Source organism: Eupeodes corollae, chromosome 3 (genome assembly GCF_945859685.1).
Source record: "Eupeodes corollae chromosome 3, idEupCoro1.1, whole genome shotgun sequence".
NCBI classification, from domain to species: domain Eukaryota; kingdom Metazoa; phylum Arthropoda; class Insecta; order Diptera; family Syrphidae; genus Eupeodes; species Eupeodes corollae.
In genome coordinates, this window is record NC_079149.1 from 28665251 (window position 1) to 28687704 (window position 22454).

Consider the following 22454-nt stretch of genomic DNA (forward strand, 5'->3'; position numbering starts at 1 on the left):
TAAAATTTACTTTACCATACTGAGGTTAGGTGGTTGTCGAGAGGCAACGTACTAGCCAGAGTGTTGGAACTTCGAGCTGAACTTTTATTAAAATTGCAGCAGGCCAAGTCGGAATACTTTATTTCATTTGTGAGCCGGAATTCCTTTTGAAATTGGCTTTTCTTTCTGACTTATTTGAGCATTTAATTATCTTGAATAAAATTCTTCAAGAGCGAGGTGAAAACCACTGCTAAAGACGAAATTTATGGCCTTACAAACTAAATTGAATTTTGATCATCGTCTTTCAATCAAAACCACATGGATTTTTTGTTAACTGCAGTACTTTCTCAACCTTTTTGGAATGAAAGTTAAGAATTTTCGTGACCCCCTTAAAAAGGCTTCGCGACCCATACACGAAAAACACTGCTGAAAGCGATAGACGAGACAATAGTGACAAAGTTACATGAAGCAAGTTGCTGACAATATCGTAAATGATAATCGTTTTAACGATTTTTCGTTCAGCCACAAAAATGCACTTGATGAAAGGTTTCAAGCTTTTACAAAAAATATTAATATTCCTTTGCCTTAACGATACTTAAAATTTTAATATTTTAAACTAAGCAATCTTTTTTTAATCATTTTCATACAAACATTAAATTTATGACTTTACTACTTGGAACACTTTAAGGAAAAAAATTGCAAAAGTTCCAGAGAGATGATTATTCTTTCATATAATTTTTTTTAATTTTGTAAGACCGTAAACATTCTCGTTATGAAAAGTTTTAAATGTGGTTAAATATTAAATCTATTATATTTTTTGTTCAGCCTTAAAGATCTCGAATTTATTTCATAAAACCATCAAAGAAAAAATTCTCCTAATTTCCATTTTATAACCAAAATATTTCATTGTGATGAAATTCCAAGTTTAACTTTCGGAAAATTATCATTAAAAAGTTTAAAAACATCACAGGTGTGTTAAATTTTCTGTGAATTTGTTAAAATTTTAACAAAGTTACCTTTAAAAAAATACAAAAAAAACATCAAATATTTATTTATTTAATAAAGATTCGAAGAAAATTTTAATTATCAATGTGTTACTGATGTATCTCTCACATTAAAATTGATGTTTGATATTTTGATTGTGTGAAAATTTGAGTTCCTGTACTTTTCCATTTTTTCATCTAATTTTTAAGAGAATTTCACGTTTCATCCTCCTACATAATCCCTTTGCTTAAAAATTAATTTTTTGAATTCTATTGAAATTAAGTATATCTTTATTCAATAGAAACCTAAACAGCACATTTTTAACTTGTCAAAAACACCATAAACACATGTCAATGAATTCATATAAATTTTTGCATATTTTTCCTATGAAAACTGTAAACCGAACTTTATACGAATAATTAATTCTATAAAATTCATTCAGAAATACTAATGAAATGAGATTAAATAATACCGAAAATCATTTTCCGATCACGTAGTTTTTATAATTGAAACCATGAGTTTTACGAAAAGAATGTTTTACGTTAACGGAAGCTTTGCATTGCACTTTAAGAATTTAAAATACAAAAATTATGTTATTCTCATCAATAATAATAATAAAAGGAATTTAATTAAATTCATATTTGCCGACATTCTTTTATTTGCAGTTCTTACGTTTCAGGTGTTTGTATTGAAATCAACGTCATTATAATGCATTGAAAATTTCCATAGATATTTTTCACAACTTGAGTCAATATTAACTTACCTATTAAAACCAATTAAAATACATCTTTCTCGAAAAAATCACATGTAGTTTAAGTTGTAGAATCAATCGTAAAATAAACGTAAACAAAAATAAATTATCTTTTATTGTATACGTCAAGTTGACATACCGCGAAAATTATCTATGAATTCTGAAACCTCCGAAGAAGGCACGTCTCATAAAAACAAAAAATCAGAAACACCAATTAAAGCCCTATCAACTTCACATTCAGAGACTTGAAATAAAAACAAAACCCACAATCTTTTTAAGTACTAGACAATAATATTTATATTTGTTTAAAAGTCACTTAGCTGATAAAAACAATCAAATTACAATAATTAAAAACAAAGGAAATAAAACAATATAAATCCCTAAGTACACACACTTTCATCATCTTTCATTGATATTGTACACAAAATAATGTTTAATACGACAAGACTGTTTTGTTATAAATTATAAAATTATTAAGAAAATTATTTAAGTATAATAAAAAAGGAAGAGTAATTTTCTTTTTAAGATAATATCAGACATATAAAATTTTTTGAATAAGATCTTAGAAGTGATGAGGATCAATTGAACCGAGGGACTTCTTGCGCTCGTTCACCTCAAAACGCTGCATTATCTTGGCAACAATACTCGATGGCGGTATATCTGGGTTGCCGGTCAGTCCTCGATAACCCAGAACGCTGTTTTCATGCAAGTGGCTGGCCAGTTGGAGTCGTTTGACAAACGCCTCTGTATCAACGCCCCGCACTTGAGATGGCTTGAGAAACCTCTTTGGTATGCGTGAGAGAATGTCTTCCGAGTCGACTGGCCCGAAGCCCAGGTTGATGAGGATCGCCTCTGGATCGGGCTTTCTTGACTCCAACAGACTATCGACACTCGAATAATGGCTTGAGTCGGAGTGAACCGAACTGTCTCGAATGAGGAAGGCTTTGCGACGAGTTCGCGGGCTGGCTATGTCCCTAACAGTCGGGCCACACTTCACGATCGGACTTATGGGCATGAAACTTGGCAAGCTGCAGCAGCTGATATTGTGATCACTCGCACAGTGATGTGTGCTGTCCATTATGTCAATGGTGAGGGGATTGCAACCGGAGTTGTTGGGGGTACTGCCACTGCCTGAGCGGGAATCACTGATCACGTCGTGATAGCTTCGCGATCGTTCCATACTCATTTTTGTATAGCTCGACTCGACTCGGGTCACTTCTCTTATCACACAAAAATCACAGTCAAAACGAAATAATTATCCGCAAGCAAAGCTCGACCCCCCGTTTAGTCTAGAGGTCGCCAGCCAACACTGTTACCTTACCGACGACGACGCGACGCGACGTTTGTGAGTTTTCTTTGGTTTGTAATCTTTCTCAGTTGTTTTTTCGTTTTTTCGTTTTTACCTACTTTTTTATTTCAAGATCAAGTTTTGTTTGTTTTGCTTACTGTTATTCAACACACTGAAGTTGATGATGAAGCGGGATGAGAAGACGGCGGGGCCGGAGCCGGAGCTGGGGTTGGGGCCAACAAGTTGGTTATAAAGAAGGTATAGGTTAAGTACGAAAAGTATCTATGTGTAGGCTTGAGCGAAAGCTTTTTGCGCGCGTTCCCTTTCGTGCACGTTCGTAGCGATAGCTCTGCCAGAAACAGAAACACAACTGGTGCGTTGTTAATTGTTTACTTGGAAGATCACTATTTGCTGACATTATAATCGAGAAGTAAAGTTTATTATATTTTTGTTGTTGCTTCGATCGTTTCGTTATTTTATTTTTTTTCCTTGATTATTCAACTCGAAGTCGAGTGTTATCACGCGCACGCGTCATTAAATTAACCCGTGGATAAATTAAACTTCATTTCGAAAAAATATGTCGAGAAAATACTTAATAAATCTTTTCCACTTGGTTTTATAATTTTTTGAGATTGAAAATTTCACTTTTGCTCACTACATAATGTCAAGTTGTGGTTTTTTGGTGCCTTTCTGTTTTCTTTGGGTCTTGACTTTGAATGTAATGCCCACAGCTGGCTAAGAGGCTTAATTAAACTGACTGCCTGTCCAGCTGGATTTAGTTTACTGGCTGTCTCACTCTTGGTGGCGCTTAATTGAACCTTGTCCAAGTCTACAACCAACAACACACAAACTTTATTATTGTACAATGGGAGAGAGGAATAAAGAAAAAGATCACAAAGCTTATAAGTAAATCGCTGAGCTCTATAAGCTGTCTCCAACTCTAAGTCTCAAAGCCTCGTATCACTGTGTGTATAGGTTTGTTGCTTTTGTTACGATCTCTCAAGTAAGTCGTTTATTCGAGTTTCGTTTGGAGCCCAAAAACAGTCGCGGACGGTCGGAGAGATAAATTAATTCGCACAGTGAGCAGAGCACAAAAAGCGAATGACAATGTTGCAAGTGCCGCACGGTAATTATATTTTCAAAAAAAAGAATGAAAAATGGAAGAGCTTGCTGTGCTGTAGCCTGTAGAGCTAGAGCTAAGGCAAGAAACTATACAAGGTGTGATTGTTGACTATACACAATAAATATTTATGTATGAAGTTCATATATACATATATGAGGGCTGGAGCTTCTGTTTTGATATTTAAATTAAAAGAATGCTGGGGTAGCCAACCTTTTTTTCGTATTAAGCTCAAGACGTTCTTATCTTGGAATTTAATGATATGATTACAAAGTTTTTTTTTCTCGCGTTTACGCTCTTATTCATGTCTATTAGTGAGTGAGTAATAATCCAAACAATAAGTACATAAATTAACAATCTTTAAACATTGGAATAATTCGATTATTGCTAACAAGCGACTTAAAACTGTACCAATAAATTCAAAGTGAGCACACAGAGTTATAAAGGTTCTTTTTCGAAAATGTTCGTTTTTAGGTTATACCTAGATTCTTAACGATAATTTTTACAAACAAATTTCGTAAGCTTAACTTTTCAAACCATGGGACACACTATTCCAAAAACGTAAATTTTGTATTATTTATTGCTAAATAATATATTTTATTTTTTATTACATGGGAAAAGCCAAATTTAAGCTTTAAAATGGCAATGCTATTGAAAAATATCGTATGCCTTAATAATTATGTTACTATCTAAAAAGGAGAATCGATTTTCGCTTTCCACATGCAGGAAATATTTACATTTTACGGTAACAATACGTTTTTACGTTAGTAATGACTTTGTCCGCCAATTCCGGATATGACCTATATTAGTCGGTTTGGAATTCATTTTTTTGTTTTGAAAATTTGGACCCAGGAATCACGGAAAGCTTCGATAAAATTGTCCTTTTCTTCAAATTGGCCAAACGTTTTCAAATATGTTAAAGTACAGTGAATATGGGGGCCATGGCAAAAGTTCTACGTCTAATGATTGAATTCATTTTCTAAAAACCCTTAAAGTGTGAAAGAGGGTGTTTTGTTTTGGAAAATCCAAGGCAGGAGTCCCAAAATGCTTTTCATTTTGAAAAATAATCGTTCCAGCAAACATTTATAGTTCTTGAACTAACCTCTTTTTTCATGATCTTTTTGTTTCTGCCTTGAAATCTTTTTGATTTTTGCTTACAACTTTCTTGCTTCTATTAAGACTCTTTGCTATTTCTAGTCCTAAGAGTCCTTAATCTTTAAAAACATAAATTTTTGCTCTTTCTATAGCTGTCAAAGTCCTTCCAGAGCTTATGTGTGTTTCAAATTAAATTGAAAGAATTGTGTTCAACACTCTTTTGAATATTCTATATAAGAATTTTTAAAAGATCGCACTTGTAAACTCCTGCACGGAAATATTTACAATGGTCTCATCCAAGTGAAGCAAGGCTTTTTTAGTAGTTCATTTTTTCACATTGGCAAGTCGCAAAACTCGTTTCTAATATTATTAATGTACTTACTTACTTACTTAAGGTGGTGCTACAGTCCGGGGCGGACCTGGGCCTCAACCAACATGCGTCTCCAGCCAGCTCGGTCCCTAGCTAGCTGTCTCCAGTTTCGCACGCCAAGTTGGTTGAGGTCCTCTCCCACCTGGATGTGCTACCTGAGTCGCGGTAACTGCGCCGTCCCTCGGGATTGGATTAGAAGACTTTCCCGGCTGGAGCGTTGATATCCATCCGCTCTACATGACCTAGCCATCTAAGCCGTTGGACTTTAATTCTGCTAACTAGATCAGTGTCGCTGTACAGCCCGTACAGTTCGTCGTTATATCTTCTCCTCCATTCTCCATCTATGCATACGGGACCAAAAATCACCCGAAGAATTTTTCTCTCGAAGCATCCTTAGACGCTCTCATCTTTCTTTGACAGGGTCCAGGCCCCAGCACCATAAATGAGAACCGGGATGATGAGTGTCTTACAGATGGTGATTTTACATGCTCGAGAGAGGACTTTACTTCTCAATTGCTTTCTAAGTCCAAAGAAGCAGTGATTTGCAAGAGTTATTCTTCGTTTGATTTCAGCGCTGGTGTCGTTGTCTGTATTAATAGCGGTGCCTAGGTAGACAAAGCCCTTAACTACCTCAATGTTATAGCTGTCCATGGTGACGTTTTGTCCAAGACGTCGTCGTTCAGTTTCCTTTTTTGATGACAGCATAGACTTGCTCTTGCCCTCGTTGACCACTAAACTCATCTTGTTCTCTTCCGTCGCAATGCTCAAAAACGCTCCACTGACATCACGCTTTGATCTTCCAATTATGTCAATATCATCTGCGTATCCGAGTAATTGGTTGGACCTTTGGAAGATTGTGCCTCTAGTGTTGACGGTTGAGTTTTGCACAATTCTTTGCAGAACGATGTTAAAGAAGTAGCATGACAGTGCATCGCCTTGTCTAAAACCTTTTTTGACATTAAATGCATCGGTAAGATCTTTTCCGACCTTGATAGAGCAGCGTACATTCTCCATCGTCATTCTGCACAAAAGGATAAGTTTGAAAGGGATGCCAAAACTAGACATTCCTCGGTAGAGCTCTTCCCTATAGATGCTGTCATACGCGGCTTTAAAATCGATAAAGAGATGGTGGGAATCGATTTGAAGTTCCTGGGTTTTTTCCAAGATCTGCCGTAGTGTGAATATTTGGTCGATAGTGGACTTTCCTGGTCTGAAGCCACACTGATAAGGACCAATCAGGTTGTTGACGAATGGCTTCAGACGTTCACATAATACGACAGAGAGGATCTTATACGCAATGTTAAGGAGACTGATGCCTCTGTAGTTGGCGCAGTTTAGAGGGTCTCCTTTCTTATGTATCGGGCACACTATGCTTAGATTCCACTCATCGGGCATGCTTTCTTCCGACCATATTTTGTAGATGAGTTGGTGCATGCTCCGTACCAAGTCATCGCCTGCTGCTTTGAATAGTTCGGCAGCGATGCCGATTATTAATGTGTTGTGGTGAAATACCTGCCCATTCACAGACAGTCAACATTTTCGGATACAACAATTCCACCATCTATAAAAAACGAAAATCGATTTATAAATTTGTGGCCTGATCATAGTGGTTGGCATTGTATTTATTTCTAAAAATTAACTTTCTTTGTTTTTGTATCTTTTGCTACTTTGACAGCTGTCACTTGATTTATGCTCAATTCGGGTTTCAATAAGACTTATTCCTGACCAAAAAACAATGGTTCGGTTCAATTTATTGAAGAAATCTTTCTCTCGTCCTGGGTCTGTGGCCTGGCCTCCATCGCCGCCTTACTATTTCTTGTGGGGTTATGTGAAGTCGTTTGTTACGCAGATAAGCCCGAAACGACTGACGCCTGACTCAACCAGCCATTTTAAAAAAAAAGAGGGTGGGATGCGACCCACACTGATAACTTCCCATCCCGTCTGTCAATTTGTCTTGCTTAAAAGTGTGTCTATATATACTCGTATCAATTTTTACCAAATTTGCGTACTATTTTTGTAGATTTTATTTTTTATGAAAAAACGGACTGTTGGATTTTTATATAAAAATTACTGAATATTGAAAACAATATTTACTGTGAAATAAAATAAGTTTGAAGCCAATATTTTTAAGTTTTAAAAAGCTATTTGAGCCGAAAGTAAATATTTACCAAATTTTAGTATTGTTTTTTTTAGAGTTTTATTTTTTGCAAAAAAACTGTCAATTTTACAAAATAAAATTTTACCAAATGTTGAAAACAATATTTCTTATAAGATAAAATTACTTTGAAGCCAATATTTAAAATTTTTGAAGAGATATTTGAGTCGAAAATCAATTTTTACCAACTTTTATACATTTTTTTTTCAGGTTTTTATTTTTTGTAAAAAAACTGTCAATTCGATTTTTCTCAAAATTTGTCCTAATGTTGAAAACAATATTTCTTATAAGACAAAATTAGTTAGAACCTATTATCTCAAAGTTTTTAAAAGATATTTGAGTCGAAAATCATTTTTTACGAACTTTTGTTAATTTTTTTTCGGTTTTTAATTTTTTGTACAAAAACTGTCAAATCGATTTTTTTCAAACTTTAACTGAATGTTGACAACAAGAAGTTTTGAAAGATAAAAGTAAATTAAAGCCAATATCTCAAAGTTTTGAAAAGATATTTGAGTCGAAAATCAATTTTTACCAACTTATATACATTTTTTTTTAGGTTTTTATTTTTTGTAAAAAAAACAATCAATTAGATTTTTCTCAAAATTTTATCAGATGTCAAAAACATTATTCTTCGTTGCACAAAATTGTTTTAAAGATGAAATCATATTTCAGTCTTAAAATTTTGGAGGTGACAAATTTATATACAAAAAATATACCTGTTTGGTATCACGTTACAATATATTATATAAAATTTAGTTCAAGTCTCTAGCGTTTTTGGTTCGTAAAATATTTAAGGTTAACCAAAATGTTCACCTTTTTTTCAAACTGCTATGGTAAAAAAACCACAAACGCAATTTTCTTGAGAGCACTTTCTGCCCTATTATCTGTATAACAAAATTTATTTGAAGTCGATATCTCTTCTGCTTTTTGAGACGGAAAAAACGTCGCGAACGTACGGACGTACAAACGTACGTACACACGCACGCGCAGACATCTTTCTAAAAATCTTTTATTTCGACTCTAGGGACCTTGAAACATCGAAAAATGTCAAAATTTTCAATTTGACAAATCGGACCCATTACAATAACTTCCTATGGGAAGTTTAAGGGGCACTCATATGAGAATGGCTGCTTGCCCAACATGAATCAATTACGTTATGCAAAAGAAGGAACGTTAACACGTGTCCCTAATCCCTAAGGGGTCTGAATAGGGTTTTTTTTTAAATAAAGCTGTAATATCTAGATGAGGAGGTGGACCATAGTAAAAAATAAAACATTATTTGAAAACTGTATAATTCTCTAGGTGCCGTAAAATAAATCCAAGTGAAAAATGCCAAATTTCAAGAATTGGTCCTATTTCACTTTTGTAAAGTGTAATAAAGCCAATTTCCAAATATTGGTCTTATTACACTTAAAAAAACTGAATTAAAACCAAATCGGTTTTCTTTCACTTTAAAAAAAGCTTTGCATGTACTCAAACTCTCATCTACTCCAAAATGTATAATTTGGGAATTAGGGGGGTTTCAGGGCGCATCCTCCCTTGCAAACCTTACCGTAAAATAAGTTGGTGTTATTTCTTTAAATAGTTTGGAATTATTTTACTTTATAAAAGTGCAATATAACTAACTACTGAAAATTGCCCTTATTTCATTTTTAAAAATGCAATAAGTCCAATTTTTCAAAGTTTTCTTGACCTATTATTTATATGTATTGAGATCGTTATGAGTGTAAGGCAGCATAATTTCTCCATTAATAACAAAGTTACCATTTTGCCAACCCTTTTCTTTGAAAACTGAATTTTTAACCCCTGAAGAGACTTATTGATTCATTGATTCACAATAAAAATTTATCTTCAAACAGCTTTAGTGTAAGCTCCTACCAAAGTTAAATTATTATTATATTTAAAGCTTCATTAAATTTTTTAAACATGGTTCCGTCTACTTGAGATTTCAAAGCCCTGCAAAATTGGTTTCTCATAACTTAAACGATTTGTAATCATAAAGAAAGCTTAAAAAATCGACGACATTTGCTCAGCTGGTTGGGTACAACATACAATCATCGTATAGCGTCGTTGTTGTCGTTGTCGTCGTTTTCGCTGTCATCGTTCAAAACAAACAAATCTAAGTTAAGACTTTTTTAAATTCCAAAAACGTGACTATAGAAAAAGACAACAAAATATTTTAGAGTGAAAGGAAACATTTATGTTTAGTTTTATTGTCAATTTATTGAGTGCTTTTTTCCGTCTTTGAGCGTGGCTTTTTTTGTTTTGAGAGTTTTTACCATCTCAAGACTTTTTTGAATTGAAATAAGTTCTGTCTAGTGGAGACTTGCATGTTGCAGTCCACTTCACTCATCAGAGACAGGGGTAACTTTTAAACAATAAATTAATAGAATTGATTTTAGATTGCTTCAATTGATCGGTGTTGCCTTCGTTATTGTCTTGTGTGTCATCATTTTTGATTTCTAGATTTCCTAAGCGGAAACAATTAAGAACAAATTTGGATGTTCTTTTGTTATCACACCAATCGATTGCATAAGCTTTCTTAAGTCAACGTTGCTTACCACTTAGAGGTATATTTTTAAATTTTAATTTGAAATAAAATTTAATGACAGACAGTCAGACATTTAAATAATATAGACAAACAAAAAAGTAAGTCATCAACTTTTGGTGATAGAATTTTTAATGAGGTGAGATATGAGTAGTTTTTGAATTTGTTATTAAAGAAAACTGGTAACTAACTTTAAGTGAACACAAACAAATGTTTGAATAGAGGTGCTGGTTAGTTGAACATTTATTTGTAGACTCTTTATAGAGATCTGAATAAAATATAAATTTTGCCAAAAATGGTAGACTAAATTATACCCGTCAATTGTTCAGGTGTTTTTCTTTTTCTTTTTATTTAAAATATTTTTGAATAAAAGAATTTTCGATACTTATGGATTTCCCATTCTTTGAACAGATGTGGGAGAATGAAATCGATACGTTAACAATTAAAATTTGAAGGATTTTTTTTTTCAAAAATAAACAATTAATGGTGGTATTTTTGTTTGTTTGTTTGTTTGTGTGGAAAAAAACAAACTTAATAGGTTATAAATTGTAGAATTTGTATAAAAGTTAATTAAAATAACTGACGGAAATGTCGATATAATAATGGTTAGCTATAAAATCAGCAATTTATTTCTTGTTATTTATTATTAATATTCTAAAATTTATAAATGTGTAAAATTCTATTCCCAAAATTGTATGATTAATAATAACCAGTTAAAAATTTTATTTTAAACAATGCAAGGTATTTAAGGTTAGGTTAGGTTAAAGAGGCTGTTCGGAGTAGGTGGAGTAGGATACACTTAGATCAGTTTATTGGCCCATTGTGATACCACATACATACATCTTGGGGCTTTCTTCCGAGCTCAATGAAAACATTTTTAGTTCCTTATTTAACGTGAAAGACTGATTGTGTTAATATGATTGAGATCATACGTTAAGATCGCTATAGAAAAATTCTACTAGGAAGGTTTTGCATTTTTGAGCTAGTGAACAACTTTTGCTCCTCTTCCTTACCTATTATACAGTTTCTAAAAAAGTCATTTGAGAAGTAATCTTGAGGGTTGGCGTGTTTCCCTATTAGACAGTGCCAATTATTGAGCTTATATACGATCTGTTTAGAGATACGTCCTGCATTACCAATAGTTAACATAGCGATTAGTATGCCAGCATTTGCCAAACGTAGTAGAATGGGTTGTACTGTACCATTCCAGATGAGATTATCTGCCTAACAGTTTCCTGGAATGTCTCTATGGGTCAGCACCTAGCAAAGTGAATATTAAACTGTTGTGCCATCTCCATTAGAGATTTAATAGCGGCCTGACTATCTGAGAAAATACGGATATCATATGTTGACAAGACGTCTTTTACTGCCAAAAGTTCCGCCTGGAACACTCTACAAAGTTTGGAAAGGCGACAGTACAAAGATTTGGTGGAAATAATAAGGGGAATCATTTACTTGCAATTACTCTGCAACTCTTTTGGATTCCGAATTCTGAATGGTACGAGTGATGGAGATGAGTTTGGTGAACATACCATTGTTGGAAAACAGTGAAGTTCTGTCATTTGTTATAAACTTGCTGGAGAGAAATGGAATTTTGTGATTGCTGATTTTGAGGTGGAGCAAGTACCTTTTTCTGATCATATGTCAACTGTCATCCATTTTAGCATTGACAGAATGGATAAAGAGGAAAACAGGAACCAAAAATTAATGCCCAAACTTCATTGGAATCATTCAAATGCAATTACGTACAAGAATCGGTTCGACATAAATCTAATGACAGACGAAAATTATAATTTGAGAAAAATTGAAGATTGCATTAAGAAAGCCGCTCCAATACCAAAGAATTACGATGGAAAGAGAATATTTAAACAACCTTGGTTTGATTCGGAGTGCGTGTCGGTAAGAAAATTAGTTTATACTTGGCTTCTAGGCTACGCTACCTCCAACTAAACAGAAAAGGAAAAGTACTATGTAAGGAGAAAAAAATAACCTACTATGAAAACGAGACAAAAAGTTTAGTAAGTTGTAAGAGTACGAGTGATTTTTGGGAAAAAATACATAAAATAAATGGTAAGGTATTTGTTATTAATAAAAATCCACTTTGTGAGGCGTTAAGAATACACTTTACCGAACTTCTGAATCATTCACTTACCGCCACTGACATAATGCAATTTGCGCAGCCAACTTTTAGTAATGAGATCTTAGAAGGTATAATACAGAAGGAGGAAATAGATACAGCCCTCAATGGACTCAAGGATGGAAAGGCCGCTGGATCAGATAGAATACCTTCAGAATTCTAATAATATGGAACAGAGAATATGATAAACAAATAATGGTATCAAACAATAACATCATTGAGTTACAAAATGTTTGGATTAGGAATGTCATAAAATTTCGGACAATTACTTTTGAATCTTTATCTGGAAACAAAGGCTGCAGTATGGGATGGAGAAAATATTCCAACACAGTTTGAAACGAAAACAGGGGTAGCAAGGGTATGCAGATATAACGGATTGTCTTCCAGGAGGAGTATGCTGGTATTCTTATCAAGACTCACTTTCTTGTATATTGCGTTTTCAAATTGTTTTTTTTTTCTAAAATAAGGCCGAGATACTTAGCCTCTTCTGAGAAATTTAATTGGATATCTTACGTATATCGAGGGTTAGTTTTTGTTCGAAGGAGTATTTGATGGTGTGCACTAAGGTGTGTAACGTTGTTTCCACCGATTTGAACTTACAGCATTCATGTCAAAACCTAAACAGAAGTTTTGTATCAATACATCTTTAAGTATTAAAAAAACAAACCCCTCAAACTTTCGAAAACACTTCAACTTCTATCAAAATGGATTTGTTTGCAATGTTTTATTATAGTTTTGTTTATTAATTTTCAAAAACTAGATTCAATAAATTCAGAATACTCAGTTCAAATTCAAAGTTGACAGTTTAAAATTACCAACAATATTTTACTGAATGTCAAAAACAATATTTTCTGTGAGATCAAATTGGTTTAAAGCTAACAGTTTTAGCATTCAATAGGACGTTATTGAAATGGGTCCGATTTGTTAAATTGAAAATTTTAACATTTCTCTACGTTTCAAGGTTCCTAGAGTTGAAATAAAAGATTTATAGAAAGATGTCTGTGCGTGCTTCTGTAAAGTACGTTCGTACGTCCGTAAGTCTGTACGCCCGTACGTCCTTACGTTCGCAACGTTTTTTTCGTCGTCCAAGTCTCAAGAACCAGTAAAGATATGGCCTTCAAATAAATTTTGTTATACAGATAATAAGGCAGATAGATGTAGAAAGGGCTCTCAAGAAAATTGCGTGGGTGTTTTTTTTTACCAAAGCAGTTTAAAAAAAGGAGAACATTTTGGTTAACCCTAAATATCTTATGAACCAAAAACGCTAGAGGCTTAAATTAAATTTTATATAATATATTGTAACGTGATAGCAAACAAGTATGTTAAAAAAAGACGTTTTTTTATAAATCAAAAAAACTGAACAAACAAATTTGTCACCTCGAAAATTTTACGAATACAAAATGATTTTATCTCTTAAAAAATTGTGTACAGTTAAAAAAAAAACTTTTTTAACATCTGGTAAAATATTAAGAAAAATCGAATTAACATTTTTTTTTATAAAAAGTAAAAAGTAATATTTTGAGAAAAATCTAATTGATAGTTCATTTACAAAAAATAAAACTTAAAAGAAAATTTAACAAAAGTTGGCAAAAATTTTATTTCGACTTAAATTTCTCTGATTATGGCTTCAAACTCATTTTACCTTATAAGATATACTGTTTTCAACATTTGAACAAATTCTGAGAAAAATAGAATTGACAGTTTTCTTAGAAAAAATAAAAACCTAAACAACAAAATTAATAAAAGTTGGTGAAAATTGATTTTCGGCTCAAATATCTTTTCAAAATTTTGAGATATTGACCCTAAATTACTTTTATCTTTTAAAAAATATTGTGGTCAACATTCATTAAAATTTTGTGTAAAATCGAATTGACAGTTTTTTTTACAAAAAATAAAAACCTAACAAAAAAACAATACTAAAACTTGGTACAAATTTACTTTCGACTTTTTTTAACTTTTTTAATTTCACAGGAAATATTTCAAAAAAAATAAAATCTACACAAAAATTGATGTTCGGTGTTTGGTGTCGCTCAAATTAATTTGAATCACCCAATTTGTTAAAATTTAAGGAATGCTACTAAATTTGGTAAAAATTTTCGACTAAAAACTAGATTTTAAAACTAAACTATTTCCTTATATGAAAAATATTGTTGTTAATTTTAAAATTCTTAAGAATAATTCAATTGAGAACTTCTAACCCAAAAACAAAAACCTACAAACTTTTAAGAAAGACAAATCAACAGACGGGATGGGAAGTTATCAGTGTGGGTTGCATCCCAGCTTCTTCTTGAAAAAAGCAGTCGAAATCAGGTTTTACTAACTTTAAAAAAGGTTTTTTGATTTTTCTCAAAATTTTACCAAGGCAAATAGAGTTTTAAGTTTCTAGCAGTTTGGGTCCGTGAAAAATTATGTGTTAATCAAAATGTTGACCTTTTTTTCAAACTGCTAAAAAAAACACCCACTCGATATTTTTGAAAGCCCTTTCTGCATCTTTCTGCAATATGATCTGTATAACAAAATTATATAAATGTCAACATTTTCAATTCGACAAATCGAACCAATTCCTATGGGAAGTTAAAAAAAAAACTTTAGAATCTTACTACGTTCAACTTGTTTAAACGTCTCGAATATTCCGTCAGAAAATGTCATTTTCAAGATTTTAACGGAGGCTATCATTGTGAGTTGCATCCTATCTCCTTTTTTTTTTTTAATTAATTTGACCTTTCTTTTTAATATTGAAAATCAATGTTTTAATGTTTCAAAACTTTAAGGTTAGAGATGATAGCTTCTTAAACTTATTGGTATAATAGAATTGGTTTAAATTACAAGCATAAACTTAGACATATATTTTCAGAACCTGCTTATATTTTGGTATTTATTGGACTTGGATAAATATGTACATGCCACTTGAAAATTTTATTTTCATTTTTTAATATTTTCCAACAAGTGGATGGTGTTTTTTGAAACAATCAAAAATGGTTCAATCGATAATTTAAGAAATATTTATACTCTTAAATAATTTTAATCTGGCTATCACAGAACTCTCATTACATGGAAAAACAATGGAAAATTTATATATATGTATACATTAATAAAATAAACAATTTAAAGAATTAATTTACATACATTTATGCCTCTGGCTAAAGTTGTAATATTATTATTTTAATTAATCAAATCTTTTGTATATTTACCTAATTAATTATTATTTGTATGGAAATCGATACAGAAATTTATTTTAAATAAAATAAAAAACTTTATTGACATAAAATACTTTTTTTCTTGTCATTTTATGAATTTATTAACCGATTTCATTAATTAAATTTATTTTTTTAACTATTAAATTAAATCACATTGTATATGTATGTATGTTATGTAAATATAAATTCGTTTGATTGAATAAAACTTAAACTGAAATCTATATTTTTCTCAGTTAAAAAACAATGTTTGTAATGAAAAGTAAAGTTTTTTTCTGAGCTTAACAATTCCTCTTTTAAATAATATATTAAATGTAAATCAATTAAAATATAAACTTTTTTATTTATTTAAAGTGTTATAATTTCCTTAGTATAAATAAAAAGTTTGAATACTTGAAGATAAAAATTAAATAATTAGATCACCCTAACATTTAAACTTTTATGAAAACTATGTTTGCAAATAAAAACAAATATCTTAAAATAAGAAAAAAAGGAATAAGTCATTTCATTTGAGAACATAGCCTTGTGTGTTGTCTGTTGTCTTAACTAATATTATATGCGTATTCAAATATTCACAAGTTTAAACATATTCAGAAAAACACTTGTTAAAATTTTAAAATTATGAACTTGTGTATTAACATTAAACAATGTTTACTTTTAAGAAACGTGTTTCAATTATTTGAAAACACATTCAAAGCACTTAAACCATTTGCTTTAAAAACAAAATAATTCCTTAAATAAAAAAAAAAAAACATATCAGAAAATGGAAAAATTGTTGTTTAAAGGGTGCTTTTTTTGTCGTTAGTTTTCATGAAGAAAAAAAGAATAAATTCTAGCCGAGATGACAAATGTTATATCACTTTTTGCAGTGATTGCGGCAGTATGCCAGCAATAATGTTCTTTCAATGCTTCAATCTTCTCGGGCTTATCTCGGTAGACAAGTGACCTCACATAGCCACCAGAAAAAATAGTCCATCGGTGTTACATCACACGATCTTTTAGGCCACGGGGCGCTACAGTATCAGGACAGTTTGGAACAGTTTTTTTATTTAATGTTTTATATGTGAAATGTTTCATTTCATTTCTGTTTTAGAATATTTTTGTTATGCTGTTTTTTAAAATATAATAAATTACAATTTATATTTGATTTGGCAAAAAGGTGTTGACCCATTTTTGAGAAATGATATTATGAATATAAAATATTTGTTTAAAGAATCAAAACAAAAAAGTTGACATTTTTTTATAACAAACAATTTTAAAACATTAAATGAATTAAAACATTAAATGAATCAACGAATATCATCTCTCTTAATTTGAATGCACAAAGTCTTCAGGATCACTTTAAGTCCCTCCTTAATACAACATTATTTTCTCCTCTGTTCCTGTACGCGCCCTTTTGTGATAGACGACTTCCTTGATGCACCTTTTTCGATAGCTGAAGTTAAAAATATCATTGAAAACTGCAAATTAAACAAAGCACCAGGAGATGACCGAATTCCGTATGAATTCTACAAAAATGCCACTGATGAGTACATTGCCCTACTAACAAATGAATTTAACCGAATCTTCCAAAACTCAATAATTCCTGATGAATTCAAGAAGTCCATTGTTTTCCCACTCTTCAAGAAAGGAAACGCTGAAGATCCAGCTAATTATAGGGGAATTGCTTTCTTAAACACCATCGCAAAACTGTTTGCTGGGATTATTGAAAATAGATTGTCGGATTGGGTTCGAAGAAAAAGAATTTTGTCAGAGTTCCAGGCCGGCTTCAGGAGGAGCTACTCAACGATCGACCATATATTTTCACTATACAACATAGTTGACTATTATCTTCTGAACAAGAAAAAACTGTATGTGTTTTTCGTTGATTTCCGTGCAGCCTTTGACTCCGTCACCCGTGATCACCTCTTCTATAAGTTATCCACGATTGGTTTGTCAAGCAAAATAATAAATACGCTAAGAGCACTGTACACCAACAACACAGCTTATGTTTGGGACGGAAAATCTATCTCCGATGAATTTAGAACAGAAATGGGACTCAAACAAGGATGTATCCTAAGTGCTTTGCTTTTTGTCTTATATATAAACGACATAACAGATGCTGTTGGCGGTGGTATCTCGTTTGGAGGAATCAAAATACCAGCCCTAATGTATGCAGATGATATAGTTTTCTTCTCGGAAAGAGTAGATGGCTTGCAACTTATGATGAACAAATTGAAGGACTATTGCAAATGTTGGAACCTACAAGTCAACTTATCGAAATCGAAGGTAATGATATTCAGAGGTGGTGGTGGCAGAAATGCTAGAAATGAAAAGTGGTCTTATAATGGGGAAACGGTAGAAATAGTGCGAGAATATAAATACCTCGGGGTTTTATTTACTTCGAATCTTAACATGAAAAAACATCTAGAAGGAAAGTTGAAAGAAGCAAAGCGTGGAATTTCAGCAGTTTGGGAACGCTGTTTCAAAAATAGATGTATTGAGCATAGTGCTAAGCAAAAACTTTTTCGATCTACAGCGTCAGCTATCCTTCTATATGGCTCCCAGGTATGGGGATACAACTCTTTCGAACTAGTTGAAAAATGCCTCCGATACTTCATCAAAAGAATATTTTGTCTTCCAAATAATACACCAAACTACATGCTGTATCTTGAGACAGGAGTCGCTCCAATGTTTATGGAAACATTACACCTACATTTTAACTACATCGTTAAAATTTTCGAAATGTCAGATGAGAGATTGCCAAAAATCATACTGAAAAACACCATTAGAACATCAGGAAGTATGCCATCAGAGTGGAGAAATCTTGCGGCTTTCTGTAACTCAACGCTAACGGTAAACCAAAATGAACAACTCGTTTTGCTCCAGGAAAAGTTCAAAGCATTATTAGAACGATTTGGAAAAGCGCTCTATGACAGATACTTATCCGAGGCACGAGAGTCAACTTTTAGAAGCTACTACAGTCGGTTGATTTTTGACAATAGACTCAATACATATTTCCTCAACTCGAACCAATTACATAAGATTAGTATTATCTTCAAAACACGAGGAGAACTTCTCCCTCTCAATTTTATTCCCCACCGTCCTGACCTGCCAATACTCTGCAGTCTGTGCAATCGCAACGAACGTGAAGACATAAAGCATTTCATCGCAATTTGTCCAATTTTAAATGAGTTTAGGATCAGACACTTCGGTAAACAAAGTCTGAATGATACTGAGCTGCTTGACATTCTAAACGGATCCGTTGGATGGGATGCACTTTACTCGTATGTTGTTGCTGCGCTTCGATATAGAAATTTTATAGTAAACGAAGATTTCTAGATACCTAAAATTGTTATTTGCTATAATTTTGTTTTAACCATTGCCACTATAAATATTATTTGTATATTTCAAAATGTCAGTCTGGTAGACGGCCATAGGCCAAACCATTGTGACGATAAACTTTTGTTGAATATATAACAAATTGTTACTTTGTACTTAAAATGAAATAAAGAGTCAATTAAAACTAAAACTAAACTAACTATAACAAAATTTCAAAAAATTAAATCAGTTATTGAGTTCTCGAGAAAATTTAAAGACAAAATAAGTGTATTGGAGCAATATATAAATATATGTCTTCTATTGAAAAAAGCTAAGTTTAGAAAAATGTTTAGAGAAAATTTAATGAAAATCTATCAGTTCGTCTAAGAGATAATTCTTATTTTCAATGTTTGACCAACAAATTTTATGGGGACTACTTTTATTAAATTAATGAAAAACTTACGAAAATCCGCTTAAAACCTTGGTTTCGAAATTGGACCTCAATCGACCCAGTGGTTCGGGATGTAGTGTCGAGGACAGACAGACGGACTTTTCATGTCATGTTTGATTAAAATCTCGCCTCGCAAGTAAAAAGGAAATCCTAACACTTCAACACAGTAACAGTTCGTAAAAATAAAGAAGAGGCTGGGATGTGACCCACACTGATTTGTAGGTTTTTGTGTTTGGTTAAAAAAGTTGTTAGGTGAAATATTCTTACAAATTTCAAAATTACCAACAATATTTTTCATGTAAAGAAATAGTTTAGTTTAAAAACGTAGTTTTGTTAAAAAGGTGTTTAATCAAAAACTACTTTTTACCAATTTTAGTAGCATTTCTTAAACTTTTACAAATTGGATAAATGGAATAAATGGAAATTTTACCAAATCTGCGTACTATTTTTTGTAGCGTTTATTTTTCTATGAAAAAACGGACTGTTTGATTTTTTTAAAAAAACTACTGAATATATTGAAAACAATATTAAAAAAAAATAATGAAAAAGTTTGTAGACAATATTTTTAAGTTTTGAAATCTATTCAAGTCGAAAGTAAATTTTTACCAAGTTTTATTATTGTTTTTGTATGAAAACTGCTAATTCGATTTTTCTCAAAATTTAACCGAATATTGAAAACAATATTTCTTATAATTTAAAACTACCTGGAAGTCAATATCTCAAATTGTTGAAATGATATTTGGGTTAAAATTAAATTTTTTACTAACTTTTAGTAATGTTTTTCTTAGGTTTTCATTTTTTATAAAAAAACTGTCTATTTGATTTTTCTTAAGACTTTACCGAATGTTTTCTTACATTTCTTATATGCAAAAAATAGTTTAAAGTTTCTAGTGGTATTGGTTCGTGAGAAACTTTGGGTTAACCAAAATGTGCACTTTTTTTTAAACTGCTTTGGTAAAAAAACCACCCACACAATTTTTTTGATAGACCTTTCTGCATCTTTCTGCACGAAAAAAGCGTCTCGAACGTACGCACGTATGGACGTACGAACTAACGTACACAAGCACGCACAAACATTTTTCTATAAATCTATTATTTCGACTTCAAGGACCTTGAAATGTCGAGAAATGACAAAATTTTCAATTCGACAAATTAGACCCGTTACAAAATTCCTATAGAAAGTTAAAAAGGCCAACTCATCTCTTAGCTTTATCAAATGTTGTTCTAAAACATTCTAGAACTCCTGTATCACTTAATAACTATACACCACCTTTGATAGACCTCTCCTTGAATACGGTTGTTAGGTTTGGTCTGCTCAACAGAACTTTCACTCTTAAAGAATTAAAACTGTACAACAAAGATTTCTTCGATTTGAAATCCGCGGTCTTCCTTGGGATTATAATCTATTCTCATACCAGCTTATGAAGATCGTTTTAAACTTATCTGAAAATCCTTCGAAGTCGCTCATATTCTCTTTCTACACTAGCTTTTAGCAGGTACCATAAATTCATCATTTCTTTAAGAAAAGATTCCTATTTTCCACTTCTTTCACCTTCCTTACCAATACAGAATATACCTCTAATTGAGCCACTCAGGAAGAACTTCTTGTGACTGCCATATCTACTTTGGGGTCAATCAATTTTTAACTTCCCATAGGAAGTTATTGTAATGGGTTCTATTTGTCGAATTGAAAATTTTGAAATTTCTCGACGTTTCAAGGCCCCTAGAGTCAAAATAAAAGATGCAGAAAGGGCTCTCAAGAAAATTGTGTGGGTGGGTTTTTTACCAAAGCAGTTTTATAAATAGGTGAATATTTTTTTGTTAACCCTAAATATCTCACGAACCAATTACGCTAGAGACTTCAATTAAATTTTATATTAGTATTGTAACATGATAATAAATCAGTATATTTTTGGAAAAAAAACCAATCAACAGTTTTTCTATAAATCAAAAAAACTGAAAAAAAAATTTCAACTCGAACTTTTTACGAATAGAAAATGATTTCAACTCCAAAACCATTTTTATGCAACGACAAAAACCCTTTTTTTATAACGTGGCAACATTTTAAGAACAATCAAATTGACAGTTTTCTTTTATAAAAAAATGAAAACCTAAAAAAAACATTACTCAAAGTTGGTAAAAATTGATTTTCGACACAAATACCTTTTCAAATCTTTGAGATTATGGCTTTCAATTAATTTTCACTTATAAGAAGTATTGTTTTCAACATTCAGTAACATTTTGGGAAAAATCGAATTGACAGGTTTTTTACGAATAAACTACAAACCCAAACAAAATCTTACAAAAATAGGTAAACATTGATGATCCGTTCTTGATATCTCTTTAATTAATTTCGTTCATCCAATTTGTAAAAATTTAAGAAATGCTACTAAAATTGGCAGAAATTTGTTTTCGGCTAAAAATCTATTTAACAAAACAAGATTTTCAAACTAAACTATTTCTTAATATGAAAAATATTTTTGGTAGTTTTAAAATTATTAAGATTAATTCAACTGACAACTTTTTTAAACCAACAGAAAACCTACAAACTTTTAAGCAAGGCAAATCGACAGGCGGGATGGGAAGTTATCAGTGTGTGTCGCATCCCGCATCTTTTTAAATTTTGAATTTGTTTTAAAGCCATTCTTCTTTCTTTTAAGCAAAATGTATTTAAAGCCGATATCTTTAAGACAAATAAAAAGATACTATAAACATACGGGATTTCAAAAACGTAAAGTATTTAAAATGTTTCAATTTGGAAAATCGTACCTGCTAAACAGTAACTTCCAATGGAAAGTTAAAAAATTGAATATCAAAATGTTATTTCAAAAATTTAATGTTATTAAATTCATTTGAATAATTGTTTTGGTTTCAATTCAACTCTTGCTCAATTTAGATACATCTTAAGGTATAAATTACTCAAATCTGCAAAATAAATTTTCTACAAGCAAATAATTGTTAAATTTCAAAACGCAATATCACAAATCTCCCCCAAAAATTTGCTTAATCAGTTTTCCAAGTAATACCCATGCACAGCAAACCCTCGGATTATTCAAATGCATATTTATTATAATATTAGGCA

The 22454-nt window shown here is 31.8% G+C and overlaps 2 protein-coding genes across 3 annotated transcripts in view; both read right to left on the minus strand.

Annotated features, from left to right (window-relative positions):
• The window catches only part of LOC129952332 (calcium release-activated calcium channel protein 1), a 112023-nt gene that overhangs the window by 70604 nt on the left and 18965 nt on the right, over positions 1 to 22454 (minus strand). The window lies entirely within an intron of this gene.
• On the minus strand, positions 1984 to 4102 carry LOC129952333 (uncharacterized). The gene has a single exon (XM_056064870.1). The coding sequence runs from the start codon at positions 2898 to 2900 to the stop codon at positions 2277 to 2279; it is 624 nt and encodes a 207-aa protein (XP_055920845.1). The 5' UTR covers positions 2901 to 4102; the 3' UTR covers positions 1984 to 2276.

Coding starts and splice junctions, on each gene's coding strand:
- LOC129952333 (XM_056064870.1), bottom strand. CDS start 2,900: ATGAGTATGGAACGATCGCGAAGCTATCACGACGTGATCAGTGATTCC.